The sequence below is a fragment of the Bos javanicus genome, chromosome 22 (genome assembly GCF_032452875.1).
Source record: "Bos javanicus breed banteng chromosome 22, ARS-OSU_banteng_1.0, whole genome shotgun sequence".
In the NCBI taxonomy this organism is placed as follows: Eukaryota; Metazoa; Chordata; class Mammalia; order Artiodactyla; family Bovidae; genus Bos; species Bos javanicus.
This window is the reverse complement of record NC_083889.1, coordinates 55866229-55893759: the sequence shown is the minus strand read 5'-3', so window position 1 is coordinate 55893759 and position 27531 is coordinate 55866229. Positions and strand designations below refer to the sequence as shown.

The window sequence follows — 27531 nt, the reverse complement described above, 5'->3', positions numbered from 1 at the left end:
CATCTATTTCCCATGAAGTGATGGGACCGGATGCCATGATCTTCGTTTTCTGAATGTTGAGCTTTAAGCCAACTTTTTCACTCTCCACTTTCACTTTCGTCAAGAGGCTTTTGAGTTCCTCTTCACTTTCTGCCATAAGGGTGGTGTCATCTGCATATCTGAGGTTATTGATATTTCTCCCAGCAATCTTGATTCCAGCTTGTGTTTCTTCCAGTCCAACGTTTCTCATGATGTACCCTGCATATAAGTTAAATAAACAGGGTGACAATATACAGCCTTGACGTACTCCTTTTCCTATTTGGAACCAGTCTGTTGTTCCATGTCTAGTTCTAACTGTTGCTTCCTGACCTGCATACAGATTTCTCAAGAGGCAGATCAGGTGGTCTGGTATTCCCATCTCTTTCAGAATTTTCCACAGTTTATTGTGATCCACACAGTCAAAGGCTTTGGCATAGTCAATAAGGCAGAAATAGATGTTTTTCTGGAACTTTCTTGCTTTTTCCATGATCCAGCGGATGTTGGCAATTTGATCTCTGCTTCCTCTGCCTTTTCTAAAACCAGCTTGAACATCAGGAAGTTCACGGTTCACATATTGCTGAAGCCTGGCTTGGAGACTTTTGAGCATTACTGTACTAGAGTGTGAGATGAGTGCAATTGTGCGGTAGTTTGAGCATTCTTTGGCATAGCGTTTCTTTGGGATTGGAATGAACACTGACCTTTTCCAGTCCTGTGGCCACTGCTGAGTTTTCCAAATTTGCTGGCATATTGAGTGCAGCACTTTCACAGCATCATCTTTCAGGATTTGGAATAGCTCATCTGGAATTCCATCACCTCCACTAGCTTTGTTCGTAGTGATGCTTTCTAAGGCCCACTTGACTCTCTTCTTAGGGGTGGAATTGAAAAAATGAAAAGTGCTAGTCGCTCAGTCATGTCTGACTCTTGGTGGCCCTGTGGACTGTAGCCTGCCAGGCTCCTCTGTCGACAGGATTCTCCAGGCAAGAGTACTGGAGTGGGTTGCTGTTTCCTTTTCCAGAGGGTCTTCCTGACCTAGGGATCGAACCCAGATGTCCTGCATTGCAGGCAGATTCTTCACCATGTGAGCCACCAGAGGTGGCATTACTGGGTCATAAAGCGTGAAGCTGTCCAGCAGTGGTGGATGCTGGCTGACCAGTGTCCCGGTGGCCCTCCCGGCCGCAGAGTCCTGCTGCACAGCCCCTGGGACCAGGCTTGGTAGTGTATCCTGTTGATGCTCGGGCCTCTGGGAGGGGAGTGGATGGGTCGTATTGGAGTTTTCACTTATACTTTCCTGATGACCAGGAAGTCTGGGTGTTTGCTCACACGCTTACATGGATGTCCTCTTCTGTGAAGTGTCTGTTCTGCTTTTGCACATTTTTCTGTTGAGTTGTCTGCCTTTCCTTCTCTGCACTGAGTTCCCTGCATAGTCTGGGTACAGGTCCTTCCCTGGACACGTGGAATGCTAAACTGGCCCACTCGGGGGCCTGTCGTCTCACTGTCTCACTGGTGTCCTTTGATGAGCAGTCCTTAACCTTACTCAGTCCAGTTTTTCGGTTTTGTCCTTTAAGGTTGGCAGCCTTTCGTGTCTTCTTTAGGAAATGTTGCCCTTCCAGGTTCATGAAGTTTAGTCCCTCGCTTTGGTTGCAACTGGAATATTAAGGTGAAAAAGATCCCTCACTCTGATCTCTTGGATCTTAACCATCTGCACAATATGGCTCTCTGGGAGAATCTGACTAAAACTCCAGGCCTAAAAAACACTAAAACTCATGTCTGCAGAGACGCGCATTCAGGACACCTCCCTGTGACTTGAGAGAGTTCTCAGACTGGCCTCGAAGCCTGTCTGTGGGCGCCTTGCTGGAGAACCCCCCTGTAATCCAGCCCTGTCACTTGGCAGACCAAGAAGTCGACCCCCAGAGATGGGGAGTTGCCGTGCCCAGCTGGGACTAGCACCCCGTTCTCCTCACTCCCATTGCAGGGCTCTTTCCAGCCATTACCTGAGAACATCTCTGGCAGAACCGTCGAAGGGAGAGACTTTGTAATTAAGGGTGGCTTCTCTCCACTGGCAGCAGACAGTGGCTCCCTGGTGGTGCTCGTGAGCAGTGGTGCGCTCACCTTAGTTAGGTGTTAGGCTCCCCGGAGTCTGCGCGCAAGGCTGGCGAAGCTGAGCTGGGACCCTCGTGTCGACGTCTCCTTGTCCAGCCGTGTCTCAGGTACTGCCTTGAGCCTGTGTGCAGCTGCAGGGCTGTCTTGATCTGCTCTGGCTGGAATTCTAAACCACCTTACACAATGTGTTTCCTGTCCTGGCACTCTAGTGGGTGAGGTTTACCAGAGCGTTTGCTCCAGGGAGAAAGAGGTGGAGGCGGGGAAAGGGGCTGCGTGTTTCTTGATGAGGCTGGTGTTCTGCAGTTGTCGTTCAGTGCACAAGCAAGGCCAGGGTTTCTAGAAGCGTTCGCTAATGATTTTACTGGTACCCTGCCTTTTTACCTGCCTGCAGTCGCCTTGTAAAAGATCCTGAGTGCACTCAACTGCCTCCAGGTAACATGGCCGGGTGTTTTCTAGAGTGCTCACACCCCAGGGCGCGGAGTCTGGGAAACCGGTCTTGTGACCTCGTCAGCAGTGCCCACGCGGCGTGTCACACCTGCCACACACACCCCGGTCTGGATCTCAGGGTGAGAAAGACCGTTGGGATCTCTGAGCCATGCCCTGAAATACAGACTGCATGATCTCACTGTCTGCAGATAGGCTCCTATGAAGGCTGACGGGCAAGAGTGCCCGCGTGGTTTGCCACAAACCCCAGAGTGCCTTCCTCCCATTTCCTCAGGCACTTGTGACTCCGTAGCTCGGGGCAGACGGCCGATCGAGGTGCATCTGCACCATCACGGCAAGTGTTTGCTGAGCACCTGCCCTGTGCTGGGGCCACACTAGGCGATGGGGACACGGGGGTGAACAGGACAGGGCCCTGTCCTCCGGGAGCTCCAGGGCTGGGCAGAAGGATAGGTGAGCGCCGCACAGTGTGACGAGTGCCTCGCTGGGCGTCAGCACAGGTGCCGTGAGACCAGGAGGAGCAGCGTCTCAATCGCTGGGGAGTCGGGCCTGCGGACCCAGCATCTCCAGGCAGAGGGTGATGGGAACGTGATGCTAAACTCAAAGGCTGCAACACGCGCTTCACTGAAAGGACTCCCTCAGCCCCGAGCTCAGGCACCTGTGCATCTGCATTTCTGCTTCAGCAGATGTCGAAATCAGTCTTTTCTCTTCAGTCGATCAAGGCAGTCCCTGGGGTCTCCTAGACCCCTCAGTCAGCGCCGCTGGGCTCCACTCCAAAGACAAGCCTCCGGTCCCAACGTCGTGGCGCCTCCAGTGAGCATCCACTCAGTGAGCCTCTGTGTTCTCACTCTCTCCTCTTTTCTCTTTTAGGTCTGAAGAAATCAGTGGTTTATAGTTCACTCAAACTGCATAAAATGTGGAAAGGATGGGTGAGAAAAACGTCCTGACTTTGGCTTGCTTTTATCTATTTTATGTTTAGTTGAATAAAATGGTCCTTTTTGACAGAACGGTGTCTGTTACTTTGACCTGTTGCTTGAATTTGAAGATGTCTCGGTTTGCAGGATGCGACTTCCTTGATTTTGTAAATGTATGTGCCGCGTGTTTATCCAGGGGGACCCAGTGCATTTGAGGACTTAGCATGAGAAGAGTCTCTGTACATGCAGTGCCTCTGGGCCCTGCTGTCCTGAGAGCTTCAGCCGCAGTCTGTGAGGCTCGGAGGCCTGAGAAGTGGTGCATGTGCTGCGGACCAGTGGCCCCTCGTCAGGGCGGGAGGTTTGGCTCTGTCTGCCTCGGCTCCATCTCGCCCACTCAGTTTTCTCCGGTGAGAGTCCCCATCAGCATCTTCCTGGATCCGGGTGTCTTCCATTTCTCCTGATTTTCCACGAGGGTGCGTGGAGGTGACTCGAGTGAGGAGCCTGCAACAGACCTGTGCAGAGCTTTCCCCGTGTAACGGGAGTGTTTGGGGAGGAGGAAACAACACAGGACTCATTAGGTCAGAGAACTGGGAAGTCAGAGGCTGGTGGGTGTCAGTGTCGGTTTGAATCAGCACATTAACAGACCAGTTTCCGGCCTCTCCCTGCCCTTTGCCGTGTTGACATCACACGAAGGCCAACTCCCGAGCCTCTTAACTCAGACCACTGACAACAGCCTCAAAGGCTGTGTGTGCCCCCGTCCAGGTTTGGGGAGATGGTGTGGGGGGTTCCCTTCAGAAGCCCTCTTACAAAAGCAGGAAACTCCAGCAAGCCTCTGTCTGGGCTCCTGGGCCCTAATGGTAACCTTCCGGTCCCTGTGCCTGTAACGAGGGGGAGCCAGGTTGAAGTGGGAGCCTGAGCTCGTGCTGCACTGAAGAGGCCTGCACTGAAGAGTCCACCTCCCCTCCCGCTCACGGGAGGAGCACTCGGCCCGGTGGAAGCTGGGAAAGGAGAGGGTGCTGGGAGGCAGGGTCTGTCCCCTCATCTCATCTGTCCCCTCACCATCTCTTCAGTCCAGACTCTGGTTTCGTCTTTCTCTTCTCAGACTGTCCCCACCTCACGCTGTTTCGATCATCCAGTGCCCTATCGCAGAGACATAAGTTCTTTTGAGAATCGGAACAATAGCTTTCTGCCCTTTTTTTTTTTTTTTTTTTTTTGCCTTTGGGTTCTGCTCCTTCCAATCCCAAAGAGCTCTCAGGCTTGGGATACGAGCAAGCTGGGTTTGAATTGCTATGCCATTGCCATAGCTGTGTGACTTTGGGCAAGTTATTTAGCGTCTCTGAACAGTTTGGCCATGTCTAAAAAGGGATAAGGTCACTGAGGTGAAGATCCGGCAGGCTGCCTGTCCTGTGTACTGGCACACTGCCTGGTAGCATTCAGTCAGCATCACTCTGTCATCGCTTTGTATTACTGTTTTTGTTACGATTTTCTTCTGCACACCTTTGTTTCTTTGGGTCAGGTTCTTCAAAAAGCTAATTTCCCGTTGTTTATCGGATAAAATATTTCTCATCGGCCTTGCTCAGATACCACAGTTGACTCATAAACAGCAGAAGTTGATTGTTCACAGTTCTGGAGCCGGGAAGTCTGAGACCAGGGTGCTGGTATGGGCGGTTTCTAGCGTGAGCTTCCTGGTGACAGAGGGCTGTTTGCCCAGGTCTCCTCTCACGCTGGAGCTGGCAGCAAAGCTCTCAACGCTTCTTATAAAGATGCTAATCCCATTCGTGAGAGCTCCACCCTTGTGATCATATTACCTCCCAAAGGCCCCACCTCTGAAACATCATATCTCCGACCGAGAGAATGTTATGGGGACACAAGCAGTCCATCCATAACAAGCCTGTTAAGGACCTGTAAGCTTGCTTTATTTTGACTGTAACTTGTGCCCCCTGTATCTAATAGAGCTTTTTATTAGACTGCGCTTCCCTGGTGGCTCAGCGTTAAAAGAATCCTTCAGCCAATGAAGAGAAACAGGATCAACCCCTGGGTCGGGGAGGCCCCCTGGAGAAGGAAATGGCTACCCAGCCCAGTATTCTTGCCTGGGAAGTCCCATAGACGGAGGAGCCTGGTGGGCCACTGTCCATGGGGTCGCAAAAGAGTTGGATATGACTTAGTGACTAAACAGCAGCAACAAAATGTCCTGAACTAGCTTTCACGGTAGATACTCAGTAGTTAATGTCAGAGTCACTTTCCGGTGGGCATCCCTGATGCCCCAGGAGAGAAGTGGCGGCCGACAGGACGTACAGGAGCATGGTGACTGAGACCAACCCAGGCCTGCAGACTGGTCTGCTGCCTCTCCCCACGCACCCCATAGCTTTTGTTATTGATGAGTACTTGAGTCTTTGTGTCCCACTTCCCCAAGACATACTCTTATCTTCTTTTCCTCCATGCATTTGGAAGTATCTAAGTTCGGATTCCTCAAGCAGGTATCTTAGGATGAAAGCTTGAGACTCCTTCTGAGGAAAAAGGAGTTCTTTGGCAGGAAGTAGCTCTTCTCATGGAGAAGGAAATGGCAACCCACTCCAGTGTTCTTGCCTGGAGAATCCCAGGGACAGAGGAGCCTAGTGGGCTGCTGTCTATGGGGTCGCACAGAGTCGGACACGACTGAAGCGACTTAGCAGCAGAAGCAGCAGCAGCAGCTCCAGCAGCAGCTGTTCTCATACATGAGAAGACCAAAAAAATAAATGTACTTGAGAGTCAGACTTCCTCCCAGCCATGTTTTTGGGCAAGTTATTTGAGTCTTTCTGAGCTTCAGTTTGTGTGCTGTGAGGTCGGTACACTCACTCGCACCGCTCTGGCAGGGCTGGCATTACATTTTAATGAGGAAGCATGCACAGCACCTAGCATGGCTCTCAATAGATGATAGTAGTTGACATTTTAATGAGGAAGCATGCACAGCACCTAGCATGGCTCTCAATAGATGATAGTAGTTGATGCTCTCTGCAAATCGCTCTGCTGTTCAGATGGTGAGTTTGGATAGCTAGGGAAACGCCCACAGAAAGCATCATCAGGGAAAGAAAAACAGTCCTTGGTATATCACATAGAGGGGATTTAACCAAGGGAATTAGTTATAAAAGGAAGAAGGTAGAAGGGATGACTCCCGGGGATCAGGAAGTGGCTGACATCCCTGGAATAGACTCTCCAAGCTGACCTGTTTCATGTGACCAGAGATGCTGCCTGTGGTGGTTCCAGAATATGTTTGCAAATTCTGTGGCCATCTTCCCAATCAAGGTGGACTCTTAATTCCCCCTCCGTGAATATGGACCGGCCTCAATGGCCTATCTGCATTTCTAACAGGGTGCAGCAGACAAGACAGCCTCCCTTACACGATGAGGTCCTGAATCGTGCCACACCGTCCCCCAGCTCTCAGGACACTGGCTCATAGGGGCCAGCCACTAGGTTGTGAGGAAGCCCAGGCCGCCCCACGGATAGGATGTGTAGCCGCCCCAGTGGATAGCACCAGCCGCCAGACGAGTGAGTGACCGCAGCCAGGCATGGGACCCCAGAGTGGAGTGTAAAGCCACATTCATCTTGTGGCTGAAGCCCACAAGATAAAATCTGCCAGGTCCGCTCTGGTGACAGGGCATCCACGTGTACCCTTTAACCCATATATGACCTTCCAGCAGCAGCACCTCTAGCTCCCCGCAGCAGCAGGTATAGAAGAAAATGTGCTTGCTTTCTGGCAGAAAAGAGCTTTATATCCATCTCTTGTTTTGTTGTTCATTCACTAAGTCGTGTCCGACTCTGACCCCATGGACTGTCAGCACGCCATCTCCGGGTGATGATAATTCCTCTTGTAATCACAGTCTCACCTGACTACCATGTAACCTAGAAACTAATCTGTGAAGTTTCCTACCACTTCTTATAGAAAATGGTAGGGGAGAGTGAAAGGGGTGAAAAACACATACGTGCCTGTCAGTGATTGAGTGAGTGGGTGTGTGAGTCTGTGTGTCTGCGAGTGTGTGTACATACACCTTATCAAGCAAGGAAGGAAGGACACCCACCTCATTTTTCTGAACCGGTAGACACATCCAGCATCTCCCATCACTCGTTCCGCGTTTCTGCTGTCCTGAGCCGGTGCTTCAGCTGGTCAGAGCTCCTTACCTGCTGGGGTGAACCAGGTCTTCATTCCTGCGGGACCCGCCTTAGTCGACCTGTCTTCACTGGGTTGCTCTAGTCTGTTATTAACTTTCACTATTGAACCCCACTCCAGTACTGTTGCCTGGAAAATCCCATGGATGGAGGAGCCTGGTAGGCTGCAGTCCATGGGGTCGCTAAGAGTCAGACACGACTGAGCGACTTCACTTTCACTTTCCACTTGCATGCATTGGAGAAGGAACTGGCAACCCACTCCAGTGTTCTTGCCTGGAGAATCCCATGGACGGAGAAGCCTAGTAGGCTGCAGTCCATGGGGTCGCACAGAGTCGGACACGACTGAAGCGACTTAGCAGCAGCAGTGAATACTGTTCCAGGCTTTACGTGTTGAGTGGTGAGAATCTGATGGTGCTTACTGTGCTAAGGAGTGTGTCACGTATTAGCTCATCTTACCCTCACAGTAGCTATATCAGGTAGGTACTATTACTGTCGTACAGATGAGGAAGCTGAGGCTCAGAGAGGTTAAGTAACTTGCCCAAAGTCACCCAGCTAGTTTAGTGGTAGAGCCAAGACGCGCCCCTCCCCCCACATGGTTTGAGTGGTCTGAACCAAGTCTCAGTGTCTGTAACCACTGTTCATCCACAGCTCGGGACATGGAACATACACAGACAACAGTAACTGTAATTGTTGGTGTTGCTTCCATTTAACTGATACTTGGAGAAACTTTGACTCACTGCCCTGTGAAAATGACCAGGTGACTAAATAAAGCCTCAGTAAAGAAATCTCCCTGGTTCCTGGCCAGAATTCCTTAGACCAGTGTTTGAGAATTCACAACTGTCTAAGGCAAAGGCTGATTCCCTATGGTTGAGTCATGGCTTCCAGTCATAACATCTCTCTGTATCAGCTGGGTGACCTCGGAAAAAAGCTTTGGTGTCGGTGACTAAAGACTCAATGAGCAGATCGCAGGCCAGCTCTGCCCCAGACCAGCCGGGAGACGCGGGGCCTGCCTGAGGGAGGCGTTGGCTGAGTTTCCTTACGTGGCTCCAGGATGCAGTCTTCAGGAGATGGGACCAAAGGAAAATGGCAAGAAAACAAATACAAGACAGTGCAGTGCTGGAGGGCAGTGTATCGCCCAGGAGCAGGTGTCCACGTGATCCCCAGGTGAGCGTCAGAAGAGCCCGGCCCCGAGACAGGCCTTTTGTAATCTGTCACGTGAGCAGAACTTACTGGAAGTTAGAGGTAGTCCTGTCATTCTAAGATGTCTACATGGCCACCGTCCTGAATTGCGGCTCCAGCTGCATCATGGGTTCCTACTCGTTTGGGGGTCTGCATGGTCCTGTGTCTCCCCTGGCCCTGAGCCTTGCCCTCCAGTCCCCTTAACCTCCAACCACCACCAGGGAACAGTGAGAAGCAGGAGTGTGAATTTGATCGGACATGCTGTATCCCGACTAAGGGAAGATGCTTGTCCACCCAGGCACTCTGTCTGGTCCTGATCAGAAAGCCCCCAAGCTCATCTAACCTACAGAAATGCCCACCACCAACCTGTGCTGAGGAGCAAACACGTCAAGTGTCACAGACACTGGCGAGCATCTGTGCAGGTCCTTTAACTAGTGGAGGATAGAATGGAACAGGGGAAGTGACCCAGCATTTACTGAAGGCCTGTGAACGCCAGAGGTCATCCATAAACCACTCCTTTTAATCCTCACCCTGCTTCTGCAGCATCAATATGATCCCTGGGTTGTTTTTTTTTTTTTCTTGATAACCGAGGAAACTCAGGATTAAAGAGGCTCCATAGCAGGTCCCCCACCCGACAACTGGTACACAGCAAGACTGGGGTTTCAGTTCTGGTCTGTGCAACTCAACAGTCCACCCGCTGTCCAGTATCACACCCTACTCTGACCCTTGCCTTTAAGAGGTGGATAATTCCACGTTCACCCAGATGAGCCCTCCTGTGGTCATTTTCAGCCGTGACTAGTCATGGGCCTAAAGTCTGCTGGTGTGGTTTCTCCTGCACCATTTCTGTTTCTCGTGACATCAAGTGAAATGATAAAAACATTCCTTCTCAGAATGAGCTCCTTCTGCAGAGATGATTCAGGAAACGTCAGACTCCCTGGGAAACCCAGACACCATTTACCCTCCTTCACTCTCCAGGTGGGATGAGGAGATCACAGGGTATGACTTCCTGGGTCACGTGTATTTGTTGACAGCCTAGACTAAAGCCTGCAGCTTTTTTTTTTTTTTTTTTACTGAAGTATAGTTATAATGGTGTAAACACAATTTTCAGTGTTTTGTTAGTTTCAGGTGTACAGCAAAATGAATCAGTTGTACATATACACATGTCTACTCCTTTTTTCGATTCTTCGCCCACATAGGCCATTGCAGTCTTGAGTTTCCTATGCTATACAGTAGGTCTTTACTATCTCTTTTATATATAGTAGTGTGCATATGTCAATCCCAGTCTCCCAGCTTATAAAGCCTGCAGCTTTTACATCCTGCTTAATCCTCCTTTTATTAATAATACTCCAGCCTGTTATCCTGCCCATCCAGCAGGTAGGAGGTAGGTTCATTGTAACAGTGTCTAGGATTTCAGTAGCTTTTACATGATGAAGAAAATCTCTAGGCTCATATTCTTTACAAAAATTACAGGACACCCCACCAAAATAAAACTTCTAACTCTTAACTTGAGTTTCATCATCCTTAATCCCTTCTTATGTGACTGACCTACTATGGTAACAGAAAGTCCCTGAAAGTCCGGGTTCCCATGGGTTGTGTGGAAGTGAATCGGGGCTGTAGTATGTGAATAAGCAGGAAAAGGCTAAAGGCTCTCAGGAGAATGAAACTCAACTGGTATGAATTCAGTGTTGCTTAGCGAGGTGGCTTTGTGGGGGAGATAGGACCCTGCCCTCTGTAAGGTTAGCAAGTAGGAAGGACAGAGTTCTTCCCTATATCATAATACAAAATGAGGAAGGACCATGGATTTGGTACTGAAATATTTAATAAATGCTTCAGTTCAGTTCAGTTGCTCAGTTGTGTCTTGACTTTTTGCGACCCCATGAATCGCAGCACGCCAGGCCTCCCTGTCCATCACCAACTCCCAGAGTTTACTCAAACTCATGTCCATCAAGTCGGTGATACCACCCAGCCATCTCATCCTCTGTCATCCCCTTCTCCTGCCCCCAATCCCTCCCAGCATCAGAGTCTTTTCCAATGAGTCAACTCTTTGCATGAGGTAGTCAAAGTATTGGAGTTTCAGCTTTAGCATCAGTCCTTCCAAAGAACACCCAGGACTGATCTGCTTTAGAATGGACTGGTTGGATCTCCTTGCAGTCCAAGGGACTCTGCTTACTACAGGACAATAATACAGCTGACTGTGGCTCAGATCATAAACTCCTTAATGCAAAATTCAGACTTAAATGGAAGAAAGTGGAGCAAACCACTAGACCATTCAGGAATGATCTGAATTAAATCCCTTGGATTATACAGTAGAAGTGACAAATAGATTCAAGGAATTAGATTTGATAGAGTGCCTGAAGAAGTATGGTCAGAGGTTCATGACATTGTACAGGAGGTAGTGATGAAGACCATCCCCAAGAAAAAGAAATGCAAAAAGGCAAAATGGTTGTCTGAGGAGGCCTTATAAGTAGCTGAGAAGAGAGGTGAAAGGCAAAGGAGAAGAGGAAAGATATACCCACCTGAATGCAAGGTTCCAAAGAATAGCAAGGAGAGATTGCTATTTGATCAATGCAAAGAAATAGAGGAAAACAATAGGATGGGAAAGACTAGAGATCTCTTCAAGAAAATGAGAGATACCAATGGAACATTTCATGCAAAGATGAGCTTCATAAAGGACAGAAATGATATGGACTTAACAGAAGCAGAAGATATTAAGAAGAGATGGGAAGAATACACAGAAGAACCATATAAAAAAGATCTTCATGACCCAGATAACCACGATGGTGTGATCACTCACCTAGAGCCAGACACCCTGGAGTCTGAAGTCAGGTAGGTCTTAGGAAGCATCACTACAAACAAAGCTAGTGGAGGTGATGGAATTCCAGTTGAGCTATTTCACATCCTAAAAGATGATGCTGTGAAAGTGCTGCACTCAGTATGACAGCAAATTAGGAAAAATGGCAGCAGTGGTCACAGAACTGGAAAAGGTCAGTTTTCATTCCAGTCCCAAAGGCAATGCCAAAGAATGCTCAAACTACCACAAAATTGTGCTTATCTCACACTCTAGGAAAGTATTGTTGAAAATTCTCCAGGTGAGGCTTCAATAGTATGTGAATCGAGAACTTCAGATGTTCAAGCTGGATTTAGAAAAGGCAGAGGAACCCGAGATTAAATTGCCAACTTCTGCTGGATCATAGAAAAAGCAAGCGAATTCCAGGAAACCATCTACTTCTGTTTTATTGACTACACCAAAGCCTTTGACTGTGTGGATCACATGTGGAAAATTCTTAAAGATATGGGAACACCAGACCACCTTATCTGTCGCCTGAGAAATCTGTATGCAGGTCAAGAAACAACCAGACATGGAACAACTGACAGATTCCAAATCGGGAAAGGAGTACGTCGAGGCTGTATATTGTCACCCTGCTTATTTAACTTATATGCAGAGTGAAAGTGAAAGTGAAGTCACTCAGTCATGTCCGACTCTTTTCGACCCCAGGGACTGTAGCCTACCAGGTTCCTCTGTCCATGGGATTCTCCAGGCAAGAATAGTATGCAGAGTACATCATGAGAAATGCCTGGCTGGGTGAAGCACAGGCTGGAATCAAGATTGGCTGGGAGAAATACCAATAACCTCAGATATGCAGATGACACTACCCTTATGGTAGAAAGTGAAGAGCAACTAAAGAGCCCCTTGATGAAAGTGAAAGAGGAGAATGAAAAAGCTGGCTTAAAACTCAACTTTCAAAAAAAGATTATGGCATCTGGTTGCATCACTTCATGGCAAATAGATGGGGAAAAAATGGAAACAGTGACAGATTTTATTTTGGGGGGGCTCCAAAATCACTGCAGATGGTGACTGCAGCCATGAAATTAAAAGATTTGCTCCTTGGAAGAAAAGCTATGACCAGCCTAGACTGCATATTAAAAAGCAGAGACATTGCTTTGCTGACAAAGGTCCATCTAGTCAATGCTATGGTTTTTCTAGTAGTCATGTAGGAATGTAAGAGTTGAACCATAAAGAAAGCTGAGCGCTGAAGAATTGATGCTTTTGAACTGTGGTGTTAGAGAAGACTCTTGAGAGTCCCTTGGACTGCAAGGAGATGAAACCAGTCAATCCTAAAGGAAGTCAACACTGAATATTAACCGGAAGAACTGATGCTGAAGCTGAGGCTCCAATAATTTGGCCACCTGATGCGAAGAGCTGACTCATTCGAACAGACCCTGATGCTGGGAAAGATTGAAAACAGGAGGAGGAGGGAACAACAGGGGGTAAGATGGTTGGATGGCATCACTGATTCAATGGACATGAGTTTGAGCAAGCTCTGGGAGTTGGTGATAGATGGGGAAGCCTGGAATGCTGCAGTCCATGGGGTCGCAAAGAGTAAGCGACTGAATTGAACTGACAGGACAATAAGGCATTGTTCCAACTCTTAGGATCTTACAATGCAGAGAAGTAGGTCAATAAATTGGGAATTACATTTGTCTGATAAATGCTAAGTTATAGGAGTCACTATAGGCTGCTGTGAAGATACATAAAAGTAAAGGCACGTTTTTGTTGAGTGCTCACAGTGTGTCAGGTGCTGTCCTCAGCACTCTGCGTTTATTCATTTAATCCTTCCCACAGCCTTATGTAATAGAGACTCTTATTATCCCCTATTTTATGCCTGTGGACATGGAGGCCCAGGGAAGTGATGCCTCACTCAGTTTCACAGCTTGCAGATCATAGCCAGGGTTCAAAACTGGTTTGTCAGGTTCCAGAACCCTCCCTGTTAACCTCTTAGCCAAACCATCTCCCCATCACTTAGCGATCACCTCGTCTGAAGGAGGGAGCAAGTGATATCCAGCCTGTTACTTTAAGAACAAGTATGAGTTAACCAGAAGAGGAGGAACAGTATCCCACACATGGGGATAAAAGCCCTGAGTGAAGTCACCACCATGCCTTTGGGGAACTAAAGTTAGCTCAAGAGCAGTAAAGTGCCAGGCAGATTCCATGCAAAAGTAAGACTGGAGAGAGAACTGAAGCCACATATTGAAGGGTCTTATCGGGCCTTTTAGTGTATTAATCAGTATCCCCAGAGCAATGAGGTCTTCCCCGGTGGCGCTAGCAGCAAAGAACCTGCCAGTGCAGGAGATGGATGCAGGTTCAATCCCTGTACTGGGAAGATCCCCTGGAGGAGGGCATGGCTATCCATCTAGTATTCTTGCCTGGAGAATCCCATGGACAGAGGAGCCTGGAGGGCTACAGTCTACAGGGTCATAAAGAGTCAGACACAACTGAAGCGACTTAGCATGTGCTCATACACACTAGAGCAATGGAGAGCCAGCAGGGATTTTGAGCTGGAGAATAGAAGGCTGGGTTTACATTTTTTGAAAATGATTATGGCATCAACATGGAGAGTGGATTAGAAGGGACAGGACTCTGATCATCCAGTGGGGAGGCAGTGGTGGTCTGGGGCACAGTCACCAAGAGTGGACACAGAGGGACAAGTTCAACTGATGTTTAGGAAGTAGACTCAGTACAACATGTTGGTTGAATATGGAGAAGGTGGTGTCAAAGTTCTGACTGGGGCAACCAGGAGAATGGGGTGCTGGTTACCAAGTCGGGGGTTCAGAAAGAGGGGCAGATTTGGGGGTGGCATGAAGCTGGTGATAAATTCAGGTCTGAGCATGCTGTGTTTGGGAGGAAAACCAGGAGAACAAGGCAGCAAATCATGCAGAGGATGATGAAGTGTTAAATGTATCCCCATTCATCTGAATGATCAGTGTTTCCTCCTTGCAGTGTCTGCCCCCGTAGACATTTGGTCTTATGACTTGTTTTGGCCAATGAAGTGAGAATGGAAGACACACATGTGACTTCTGAATGGAAACTTAAGGAGTTTCTGTCTCACTTCCCCCGCCACGGCTCTGGCAGTGTTTCAGGGAGAGGCATCACCATCAGCCTGGGTCTCAGAGTGAAGAAGTCGTAGAGCAGGGTCATAGCTGACACACGGTGCACTCTCAGCGTGAGTAGAAGCAAACATTGGTGGCTGTAGCCTCTGAGACTTGGGAATTTGCAATATATTCCACTTGTTACTGGAATATAACCTAGCCTATCCTGACTGATAAAGGGGGAAAGGCCACATTCAACTGGGAGAGTCAACAAAGATTAAAGAAACTGAATCCTTACCTCACATCATACCAAACCTAACTAAGATGAATCGAAGCCTGAAGATAATAGCTAGAACCATACAACTCTTAGAAGAAAACATGAGTAAATCCTTACACTCTTGGGTTAAATCAATCGTTTCTTAGACTGACACCAAAAGCACAAGCAAGAAAAGGAAAAAAAATTACTAGACATCATCAAAATTGAAAACTTCCGTGTTTCAAAGGACACCATCAGGAAACTGAAAAGACAACCCACAGAACGGGAGGAAATATTTGCAAATCATATATTGCAGAAGACCCTTATATCCAAGATATATAAAGAAGTATCTAAATCAATAGTGAGAAGACAACCATATTTTAAAATAGGGACTTCGCTGGTGGTCCAGTGGTTAAGAATACACCTGATAACGCAGAAGACACAGGTTTGATCCCTGATCCGGGAACTGGGATCCCACATGCCACAAAAGAGCTAAGCTTGCACGGAGCCCCACATGACTCAACGAGGATCCCACACACTGCAAATAAGACCTGACACAGCCAAATAAATGTATTTTAAAATAAATGAATGGGCAAAGGATCTGAATACATATTTCTCCAAAGAAGATAAACAGCCAACAAGCACATGAAGAAATGCTCAACGTCATTAGTCATCAGGAAAAGGCATATCAAACCACAATGAGATACCATTTTATACCCTCTAAGGTGGAGGAAACTGGCAACCCATCCAGTATCCTTGCCTGGAAAATCCCATGGATGGAGGAGCCTGGTAGGCTGCAGTCCATGGGGTCGCTGAATTGGACATGACTGAGCAACTTCACTTTCACTTTTCACTTACATGCACTGGAGAAGGAAATGGCAACCCACTCCAGTGTTGTTGCCTGGAGAATCCCAGGGACAGGGGAGCCTGGTGGGCTTCCGTCTATAGGGTCGCACGGATTCGGACATGACTGAAGCAACTTAGCAGCAGACTTAGCAGTAGCATATTAATATATATTTATATAAAATTATATAAAAATTTATATATTTGTATAAAATTATATATATTTATATATTTTATAGTATATTTAGCTATATATTATTTATATTATATAATATTTATGTATGATTTTTATATTTATAATATATTCTTTATAAATATTTATATAATATATATGTTATATATAATATATATTAAATATAATGTATAAATATATAAAAATATATATGTATTATGTATATATAATATAAAATATAAAATATATTAATATACTATATAATATATCATATAATTATATAGTATATATAATATATTTTAATATATATTTATATTTATATATTAATATATAATAATTATATAATATATATTATAGTATATAATGTATATGCTGCTGCTGCTGCTAGGTCACTTCAGTCGTGTCCGACTCTGTGTGACCCCATAGATGGCAGCCCACCAGGCTCCCCCATCCCTGGGATTCTCCAGGCAAGAACACTGGAGTGGGTTGCCATTTCCTTCTCCAGTGCATGAAAGTGAAAAGTGAAAGTGAAGTCTCTCAGTCGTATCCAACTCCTAGTGGCCCCATGGACTGCAGCCCACCAGGCCCCTCCATCCATGGGATTTTCCAGGCAAGAGTACTGGAGTGGGTTGCCATTGCCTTCTCTGGTATAATGTATATAATATATAATATATTATAATTGTAATTTATATATTATATGTAATATATAACATAATATGTTATATATTATAATATATATAATTTATAAATATATAAAATATAAATATAGATATATATAATATTATAATTATATATATAATATAATATATAAAAGATGCTTACTCCTTGGAAGAAAAGCTATGACCAACCTAGACAGCATATTAAAAAGCAGAGACATTGTCAACAAAGGTCCATCTAGTCAAGGCTATGGTTTTTCCAGCGGTCATGTATGGATGCGAGAGATGGACTAAAAAGAAATCTGAGTGCCAAAGAATTGATGCTTTTGAGCTGTGGTGTTAAAAAAGACTCTTGAGAGTCCCTTGGACTGCAAGGAGATCCAACCAGTCCATCCTAAAGGAGATCAGTCGTGGGTGTTCATTGGAAGGACTGATGTTGAAGCTGAAACTCTAATACTTTGGCCACCTGATGAGAAGAGTTGACTCATTTGAAAAGACCCTGATGCTGGAAAAGATTGAAGGCCGAAGGAGAAGAGGACGACAGAGGATGAGATGGTTGGATGGCATCACCGACTCAATGGACATGGGTTTGGGTGGACTCTGGGAGTTGGTGATGGACAGGGAGGCCTGGCATGCTGCGATTAATGGGGTCGCACAGAGTTGGACATGACTGAGAGACTGAACTGAACTGAAGATTAACAAATGTATAGAGATGGAAGTGGGTGAGTTATCTGGGGCTGGAGGTGGGTTGTTGGGGAGGGAGGGGATTTGGCAGTGACAGCTAAGAGGTGAGAGGTTTGTTTTGGAGTTATTGAAAATGTTCTAGGGACTTCCCTGGTGGTCCAGTGGCTAAGACCCCATGCTCTCAATGCAGGGGCCTGGGTTCAACCCTCGGATAGGGAGCTAAGATCCCACATGCCACAACTAAAGATCCCGCAATGAAGATCAGCGATCCCAAGCGCCACAACTAAGACCCAGTGCAGCCAAATGAATAAAACTTTAAAAAAAACCCAAAATGTTCTAAAATTGATGGTGGTTATGGTTGCACAACTCTGAATATACTAAAAACCATTGAATTATACTTAAATTTAATGGTTTAAGTTCATTAAACAGTGAATTCTATGGTATGTGAATTATATCTCAATAAAGCTTTTAAAAACGAAAGATGGGTCTCAAGAGAAGGCCCTTGAGATAGCCTCAGAGGAATGGTGGGGGTTACGAAGAGAAACAAGGGAGATAGGACAGAAAGACCGGAAGAGTTAAGGAGTTGACAGAAAACAGGACTTTGGCTTTCTTTTTTTCGCCTGAGAATTTAGAGATTTGTTTGAGGGTCTCAAACCAGAGATGCCTCTCACCTCTAAGCCAAGCAAGCCAGATTTTAGGACACAGAGACAACTCAAAAGGGGTCTGTTCCATTTGCTTGCCCTCCAGTGTGACGACAAGAAGTGCCTGGATATGACAAACTATACCGCTTCCAGCCATCTGCTGGAAGATAGGATTCTTCAGCCTGTCCCGGAGCCTGTGTTGTCATCAGAGAGGCTGCTGGGACCTTTGAGTTGAGTGCCTACACATCTCACCACATGAGGAAGCAAGACTAATACAATGGCCCGTCGTGACATCCAGCGACATCCGGTCTTACCACAGTCCTAGACTGAAAGCCCGGTTTCTCAAATCTCTTGCAGAAGCTGGAGAAGCCAATATGATTCCTGAGACTAGAGGGACTTTTAAGAGAGAATTTGCAGGGACGATGTATTTTCCTCCTTTGCCACAGATAATCATCCGGCTAGAGGCCCCCAGACCTCCAGTCCTCGGGCCAGTACAACAGACGGTCTGTGGATGCAGCTGCCTCTGTGGAGAAGGAGGACATCACACTGGGGATGTAAGCCCTGGGGGTGGGGGGTGGTGCCCTGGGGAACAGACCCAGAGAAGGGGATCAGCCTGCAGGAGGTGGAGGTGGGGCTGCTGTCAGGGACACCCCCTGGAAGGAAGCGGGGGCAGCGGGGGCAGGCAGAGGGAGAAGCCGGGCTGGGACACGGCCACAGTAGAGGCCTCAGCTGGTCCTCCAGCAGTGCTCTGCGACCGGGTGGCCTTGCAGAGTGCTCCCCCATGGCAGGTCCAACAGGAAGCCTCAGCCGGGAACAGTCAGCAGTTCTGACAGTTGAAGGGAGGTTTCTTTTTTTTCTTTTTGGAAGCTAATTACAGTATTGTGGTGGTTTTTGCCATACATTGACAGGAATCAGCCACAGGTGTACATGTGTCCCCCATCCCGAACCCCCCTCCACCTCCTTCCCCATCCCACCCTTCTGCGTTTTCCCAGTGCACCCGGTACACCCTGTTTCATGCATCAAACTTGGACTGGTGATCTATTTCACATATGGTAATATATGTGTTTCAATGCTCTTCTCTCAAATCATCCCACCCTCACCTACTCCCACAGAGTCCAAAAGTCTGTTCTTTATATCTGTGTCTCTTTTGCTGTCTCGCATATAGGGTCGTCATTGCCATCTTTCTAAATTCCATATATATGTGTTAATATACTGTATTGGTGTTTTTCTTTCTGACTTACTTCATTCAGTATAATAGGTTTCAGTTTCATCCACCTCATTAGAACTGATTCAAATGTGTTGGTTTTAATAGCTGAGTAATATTCCATTGTGTATATGTGCCACAGCTTGCTCATCCATTTGTCTGCTGATGGACATCTAGGTTGCTTCCATGTCCTAGCTATTGTAGACAATGCTGCAATGAACATTGGGGTACACATGTCTCTTTCAATTCTGGTTTCCTCGGTGTGTATGCCCAGCAGTGGGATTGCTGGGTCATATGGCAGTTCTATTTCCAGTTTTTTAAGGAATCTCCACACTGTTCTCCATAGTGGCTGTACTAGTTTGCATTCCCACTGGAGGGATGTTTCTGAAGAGAGATCTGAATGGTGCTGGCTTCTCCATTTCCACTATAAAACCTCAGAGCCCCCGTAATACAGGACAGACATTCAAATATCCACTGTCTATACTTTTAACACATCTCTTTAGCACTTTTCTCCAAAGATCTCACAGGCATGTGCAACTCAGCCTTGTGTCCACTAGACATGGGGGCATAGTGCCCTTGACATTTGTCTGCTCCAGAGTGAGATGTGATGTGAGTGTAGAATTCATGCCAGATTTGAAAGATTTATTGTGGAAAAAAAAAAAAAGAATGTAGAATGTCTCATATTGATTAATATTTATTGTATATTGAGATGGTAATGTTTTGGACACCTTGGCTGGCACACCCTAGTTTTTTTCTGAATTGGGATGAAGGCTGTTCTCTCTTCATGGGATGGCCAGTAAGAATGCTACTCATTTCCTCTAGTCACCCATGCCTTGCTCGTAGGAAGCCCTCAGAACAGTTTGTTGAGCAAAAGGATGAAGCGGGAACACCGCTCCTTGCCTTAATTCCCTCTTTCAGATGTTGCTGTGCCATTTTGTTGATGAGCTTCATCACAGATGGGAAAGAAGAGAGATTGTGGGTACATCAAGTGTGTGAAAGAAAGAGTAGCTTACTGGGGCGTTGTGATGTCATTCAAGGAAAGCAATTGGGTAAAGATCATCCAAACACGATGGCTAGTCTTTGTGCAGAGGCTTAACAGCTATAAACACATCTCTGAAAGCTTTTTCATGGGCATTGTCTAACTTAAGCCTCATAACAGTGCCGTGAGGTGTATATCATCCTCATTTGCACATGAGGGAACTCTCATCTCCCATCTGATGGTTGACTGCTCACAGCCAAGTCTCTCTGGTTTAGATCACCTGCCTAGCCCTGTGGGATTTGAGGTTTTGATCCTCCCCTGTTCCTTGGCTAATTACATAATTTCATATTGAAAAATTGATGGAAACCAAATGAGTAGGGTCCAATCTATGTTTTAGCCCAAAAACCTTGATTGAAATTTTTAACCAAATGCATTTATATTGTGAGCTAAATATTTATTTAGACTTGATTCGATCCCTAGTACAGGAGACTCCATTTCAGTTTCTTTTGTAACCACACTCTAGTTGTTTGACACCACCTTTTTATGCATCCTTCATACCTCAAACATAATTTTAAGGTTTCCTATTTGGGAGGACCAGATGCTGAAAACCGTTTGTTTTTCAAACCTTGGAGCTCTTCCAGAACCTGAAGCTAATCGAAGTACGTAACTGAATTCCCTGGGAGGTGACCTATTTTCCAATTGAGCAGGTGAGAGAGGGGATTGGGGTAATATTTTCACTATTTTTATTAGGAGCACAGCCACAGCCAGCACAAATGTAGAGCTGTCAGTGGTTTTATTTAACTAGAACAGCAAACATATGTTTTCCAGATATTTTTATTCAAGACCAAAAAAAGCTGATTTTTTTCCAGTGAAAGAATGAGAGTTTTTGAAATGTTTAACTCATTTCTAAATGTAAAATACTTTTATTTTTAAAATATGCAGTAAGCATATTTTATGATGTTTCCATCAGAATATTTTTATGCTTTTTTAAAAAATATTTTTATGATGTTTCCCTCAGGTTTTCATGTGAACTTTAAGCGACAGGATTATTTTCTGCAATTACGTACGTACATACAATTATGTAGCCACCGCTCTTCTCAGTTTCTTTCCTTTTTACTCACAGAAGAGAAAGCATTTCTGCTTTTCAGTTTCCAAATGATATTTCCACATAATATTAACTTATCTAAAGAAAGGAGCTTCCCTAGTGACTTGGACTGTAAAGAATCTGCCTGCCATATAGGAGACGCAGGTTCAATCCCTGGGTCGGGAAGATCCCCCGGAGGAGGAAATGGAAACCCACTCCAGTATTCTTGTGTGGGAAATCCTGTGGACAGAGGAGCCTGGCGAGCTACAGTCCATGGGGTCACAAAGAGTTGAACACAACTGAGTGACTAACACTTTTAGTTTTCATCTAAAGAAAATACCTACACTTTCTATGCCTATTGCTATCAGAAGCTTAATTATTGACTGAAAGTGACCGTGTGGCTTAACAGGAAAGACGTGACCTCTGGGTGGTCATCAAACCTAGACTCAAATCCCACCCCTCCTTCTTTTCAGCTAACTGGCCCCAGGAGATCCTTTATCCTCTAAAAAGTTGGGTTTCCTCTTCTAGGAAATAGGGATAATGCCTACTTTGCAAGGGTCATCATGAGGCTCAAATTACCTGACTGTGGTGGCGTAAAGCTGATGTATAACATCTCTCTGGTGCGCTGCAGTGATGAGGAGGCAGGGTGGTGTCATGGAAGGAGCTCAGCATCTGAAGATGGGAGAAGAAGGAAGACGGCACTGCTTAAGTACCTGCTGCTCTCCTGCCCCTGCACGTCACATAAGCTACATCGTTTGCCCTGCAGTAATCCTGCCAGGTGAGTGTTAATATTCCCCCTTTGCACTCTGTTCTTTATACCTCTTAGATTTAAGTTCAAGTTTCCATTTTGCCAGTTGCTATGTGGCCCTGGGGCCAACATTTATTCTAAGTCTCAGCGTTGTTGCTGTTTTTTAATCTGTGAAACTGCGGTGATATTAATCCTGACATCACATAGCAGCACCTCAGCTGCTGTTTTGGAGACACCCAAACCCAGCAGCTCCAACACTTTGGCCATCTGATGCGAAGAGCCAAGTCATTGGAAAAGACTTTGATGCTGGGAGAGATTGAGGGCAGGGGGGAAAGGGGTGACAGAATGAGATGGTTGGATAGTATCACCAGTTCAATGGACATGAACTTGAGCAAACTCTGGGAGAGAGTGAGGGACAGGGAAGCCTGGCATGCTGCAGTTAGCAAAGAGTTGGACATGACTTAGCAGCTGGAACAGCAACAACAAAAGCCTTCTTAGAGCTAGACAGACCAAAAATAAAAAAGTAAAAGTTCAAATGGTTACCTTTGGGATCCAGGGGGATAATGTGCATAGTAACACCTCGCTGTCAGTAAGAGTTGAGTAAAGACATCTGGATATGAATTAAGTTACTTACACCAGCACACTGGCTTGACTTTGTTTTAAAGTGTCTCAGCACAACATCTAAAGAACCCGCCTGCCAGTGCAGGAGACATGAGACATGGGTTCGATCCCTCGGTCAGGAAGATCCTCTGGAGAAGGAAGTGGCACCCCACTCCAGTATTCTTGCCTGGAGAATCCCATGAACAGAGGAGTCTGACCGGCTGCAGTCCATGGAGGTCACACAGAGTCTGACATGACTGAAATGACTTAGCTCACACATCTCTTAAAATCTGTAGCAGTTTATAGAGTGGAGACGGGACCACAGAAAGGCCAGATCCTGGCCACCTTGCTGAAATGGCAATGCTGCCTGAAAAACATAATTGAAGAGTAAGTTGTATACATTGATGGCAGAAAACGCCAGGATGGTGGCAGGAATTGTGATCCTGATGTTGAATGTCGGAGGTCGTTCAGAGACAGCAAGAAGAAAAGTGTTCTGGCTCATGGCCTGAACCTCAAAAAGAGAGAGGTGGGGTCCACGGGCAGCTGTGGGAGTCAGGAGGTCACAGGCTCCATCCCCTGGGCCAGTGGCGTGTAGTCCCTTCACGGCAGGTGCCTGCCCCACTCTGTCCATGGCCCAGCTAGTCTGTCTTGTGTCCTCCCGGCCAGCTGGTCAACAACCACCCTGGAATTCAATGACTGCAGTCATTGTTGGTGGAGGGCCGGCCTGTATCAGCCTGGTTTGATGGAGAACTTTCCAGGTACACATTTAAAGGGAAGGAACATCCTCTGACTCCCAGGGAAGAGAAACAGACACCTCCCCTGGCTGGGATTTCTAAGGTGCTGAGAGAACTCTCCTGCGCTCTGTTCGTCCAGAAAGTGTTCCTGCCTGTAAGTTGAGCCTTCATGGAGTCAGAACCAGGGTGCTCAAAGCTGTTTTCAGTGACAGAGCACCTGGAAGTCAGCTTCCTTTGCAGGAGGTGATGAAACACCTGCATTTCTATGTCTCATAAGAACCATGGTTGAACTCAGAGTACACCGATGAACTTCACATGTAGTTGGGCCAGAAACATTCTGCTTGATTGAACATGCACACTTATGTGAAACAACCAAACCACAGCCTCAAGCAGACTGGCTCACGGAGGAGACGAGCTGCTGAGGCTCCAGACAAGTTTCCCCAGACTCTTCTTCCAAGAGTCTCCACTGCGTTCATTTCATTTTCGGTATTCATTTGCCAAGAGGTTTGGATGCTCTGCTAGTATTTGATAGTAATCAGCAAAGAAAAATGTCGGGAGAAAAACTTAAAATTGACTAAATTACTAGTCGTTAGCCTGGTGTGCTTCCGTCTCTGGGGTCGCACAGAGTCAGACACGAGTGAAGCGACTTAGCTGCAGCAGCTTTTTAATTAGCAAATCAGAAAGAAAAAAATATTATATTTGGGGGACTTTGCAGTCAGAAAGACCTGGGTTTAAATCAAGAGTATTCGCTATTGGGACAGTGGGCAAGTTAGTCAATCTCTTGGAACCCACTTCCTCTTCTTTGAGATGGAGATAATACCTTCTTGGCAGGATTATTTTCCAGTTTAGCGTTAGTGTTTGTAAAGCCCCCAGCACAGCACCTGCTCCATACTATAAGGCTTAACAAATGCCAGGTATTGTTAATACTCTTGGCACCAGAACACTTTGTTCAGCTCCTGGAACACCAGTGTTCCATTAGGAGGGAAAGGCTGAGCTGGAAAAGGCCTCGAGGAGAATGAATTGTATCCCCCAACTGCTGCCGCCCCCCACCCTGCCCCTGCCAAAGGAAGCAACAGAGACTCAGAGAGGAGCCCCACGGTCACACAGCAAGTTCGCAGCTCATCAGGTGTAGAATCCCGACCTCAGCTGCTTCCCCACCACACTGCGCGGGTCCCTTCTACAAACCCAGCGCCTTTGAGAGCAGCCCTTACTGCACCTCAAGGCCACCAGCTGTTGCCTGCAATTTCTTCTCCTCTGGCCACCTGCCAAGGGCAGAGGCTGCGCAGTGATTCCCCAGGGGACCTGCGACCCATCCCCGCTCCCCAGTTCCCGGTGACCGTGTCTGTTAAAGAAAACACTCCTCTCCAGGCTGTGCCCACACGTTTCTGCATCTCATTCTGTTTATTCCTCCCACTGCGGCTTCTCTCTGTTTGGAGAGTTTGTCAAGGAGGCTGCCTGCCCTGGCGCCAGGGCACGGCTCGAGACACTGCCATCGGGCCGAGCTGCAGGTGGGAGCCGGCTGCTTGCCTGGGGCTGCAGACAGCAGGTCTGGGCAGAGGGCAGGGGATGAGGGGTGGAGGGAGACCTGTTGGCACTTGCCTGCGAGTCTCCAGGGAGAGAGAGAGACACCTGGCACAGGGCAGGCAGAAGCAACACAGAGGAGCCCAGGTGCACCTTAGGGACCATACAAAGACATCACTATCTTGAACACCATCTTTATTATGTAAAACACAAGCCCTAAGCTTTAAAAGGTGTCGGTGGGTGCTCCCCCTCCCACCGCACTTCTGTTTCCCTTCTCGGTTCACAGCTCAGCAGCGGCGGCCGGCCGGCCGGCCAATCACCTCCCTGAACTTCTCTTATGTCACCAGCAGCCAATCAGAGGCTGTTGAGTGTGCGATTCCCGGGTTACTACCCCGTGGGTTGACTTAATCCCAGCCAAGACCGAAGAAGCTTGACAGTTTTCGTCAGCAGGCTGAGCCTTTTAAATGGCTTTCTGAAAGCCTGCATGTTTTTCTAGGGTTACTTAGAAACCTTCTCCGCATCTCCACCCGCCTTCTGACACCTTCGCACACCGAGATGGAAAGCTGGTTTGCAAAGCCTGCAGCAGAGACCGAGTGCGGCCCTGTTTCCTCCTGTGCAGCTCCCAGCTCTGGTCCAGGACCACCTGGGCGTCCCACCTCTGGGTCCCCGGGGGTGCCCTGTATCACATGCTTCTCTAAATCACCCAGACTAGGCCCTTCTGTCCCAGACCAGGTTATGCTTTGCCAGGACTTCCTACCGTGTTATCCAGGCGCCGCCTTCCCTTGTCGGGATTGTCCCTGGTTTAGGGTCCATATGTCCCACGTGGCTAACACAGGGGACAGGAGGGGAACTCCAGTGGCCTGAAGCAATGCTGTGCTTTGGCAGTCTTGGGATTCCACCTTGCCTTGTGCTGGTTGCTGGTTGGGGCTGGACTGGGGTGGGAAGCAGAGTTCCGCTCTCTAGCCCAGCCCGTGCGGAGGACCTATCTCTTCTGGAACCCTGATGGTAGCCTCTGCTTCAAATAATACTCCCCTTGTTTGGTTTTGATTTTCACCACAAATGAGAGAACTTCTGGATACTCAGGCGTCTACTTGCTTTCATTCTTCCCCTGGTCTGATCTAGCAGTCAATAAACCACGGCCCTCCAGACAAAAAGGCTCCTCCTGGTCTTGTAAATAAAGCTGTGTTCGGACACAGCCAGTCTCGTACATTTAAGTATTTTCTGTGGCTGCTCATGCTACAGCAGTGGCGTCGAGAAGCTGGGATGAAGATCATGTTTTGGGAAGGCCAAAAATATTTATGATTTGACCCTGCAGAGATTTCGCCAACCTCTTAAGTCATCTAGCAGGCTGCCCCCACCCCCGCCACCGCAGCTGATCTCTTAAAGCTGAGAGTCGATTGCACCATTCTTTTGTTTAAACAAAAAAAGTCTCCCAATTTACACTGTGTAGACAGAGGCTTCCTCCGGCAGCTCCACACAGCCAGGCTCTCACCCCCACCCGTCTCGAATTCGCACCCTCCGCCTCTGCACATGATCAGCTCTGATGTCACGCCTTCGCCCAGCCTACAACACGCTTGTGCTTTCTCCATCTGTCAGGCCTCTAGACAGCCTTTAACACCCAATTCATATGTCATCTCCCCTATGTGCCCTTCCTGGATGCCCAGCAGAATTAATGGCTCCCTGCTCTGTGCTCTTTGGACAGACAACTGCCATTGTGCTGACCATATGGGATGACAATGATGTCTTTATGTGTTTGTCTCCCCCGCAAGACAGTGAGCTGCTAGAGATCAGGGGCCCTGTCGCATTGCCTTTCTGCCCCTGCCAGGAATCAAGATGAATCATCCAAATGATAAGTCAGAAACAGACCTTCATAAAAGCACCAGGAACCTGACTGCAACATCTTATCCAGGCCGCTTCTCATGGTTGATGGTAGGGTTCTTTCCTATCTTTGGTAGCTGGAATATCATAGGTGCTCCAGAAAATGTCTTAATGAGTGAGTGTGTAAATATATATATATATATTTTTTCCTTCTAATCTAACATCAAAATGCGGTAAACACATTGTTACATTTCCTTTATCATCAAGTACCTTCAGGACTTTGAAAAGTACTTTGTCTCTACCCAAAGATATACAAATGGCCAATAGCACATGAAAAGATGCTCAGTATCATTAACCATTAAGGAAATGGCAAATCAAAACTACAAGTCACTTCACACCCACTAGGAAGGCCATAATCAAAAAGACAGGTAGTAAGTGTTGGTGGGATGTGGAGTAATTGGAACCCTTGTACACTCCGGTAGGAATGAACCATGGTACAGATGCTGTATAAAAGAGTTTGCTAGTCCACCGAGTTACCAAATGACCTAGTCCTATTCCTGACTATGTGCTCAGGAGGGATGAAAACACACCTCTGCACAAAAACACACACAGCAATATTCACAGCAGCATTATTCATGATAGCAAAAAAGTAGAAATGCTATAAATGTCCACTGACTGAAAAATGGATAAATGTCCATCGACTGAAAAATGGATAAGTGTGGTGTCTCCCTTACAAAGAAATATTATACGGCCTTAAAAAGGAATGAAATTCCAATATGTGCTATGAGATGAATGACCCTTGAAACATTATACTAAGTGAAAGAAGCCGGTCACAAAAGGCTGTAGAGTATAAGATTGCATTTATATGAAATATTCAGAATCAGATCAGATCATATCAGTTGTTCAGTCATGTCCAACTCTTTGCGAC

At 46.9% G+C, this 27531-nt stretch overlaps 1 protein-coding gene and 1 long non-coding RNA gene across 3 annotated transcripts in view; both read left to right on the top strand.

The window, feature by feature from the left end:
* TAMM41 (TAM41 mitochondrial translocator assembly and maintenance homolog) overlaps nt 1-3566 on the top strand; it is a 52450-nt gene extending 48884 nt beyond the window's left edge. For both annotated transcript variants that reach the window (XM_061397122.1, XM_061397124.1), the window contains exon 8: nt 3430-3566. In XM_061397122.1, coding sequence (XP_061253106.1) covers nt 3430-3506 — 77 coding nt within the window. In that variant the 3' untranslated portion in view covers nt 3507-3566. The remainder of the gene's footprint in view (nt 1-3429) is intronic.
* A 2852-nt stretch (nt 3567-6418) lies between these two features.
* LOC133235524 (uncharacterized) lies at nt 6419-26058 on the top strand. The gene is made up of 3 exons (XR_009732579.1): nt 6419-8780; nt 21711-21960; nt 25282-26058. It is a non-coding gene; the product is annotated as an uncharacterized LOC133235524 (long non-coding RNA).
* The last annotated feature ends 1473 nt before the right edge of the window (nt 26059-27531 follow it).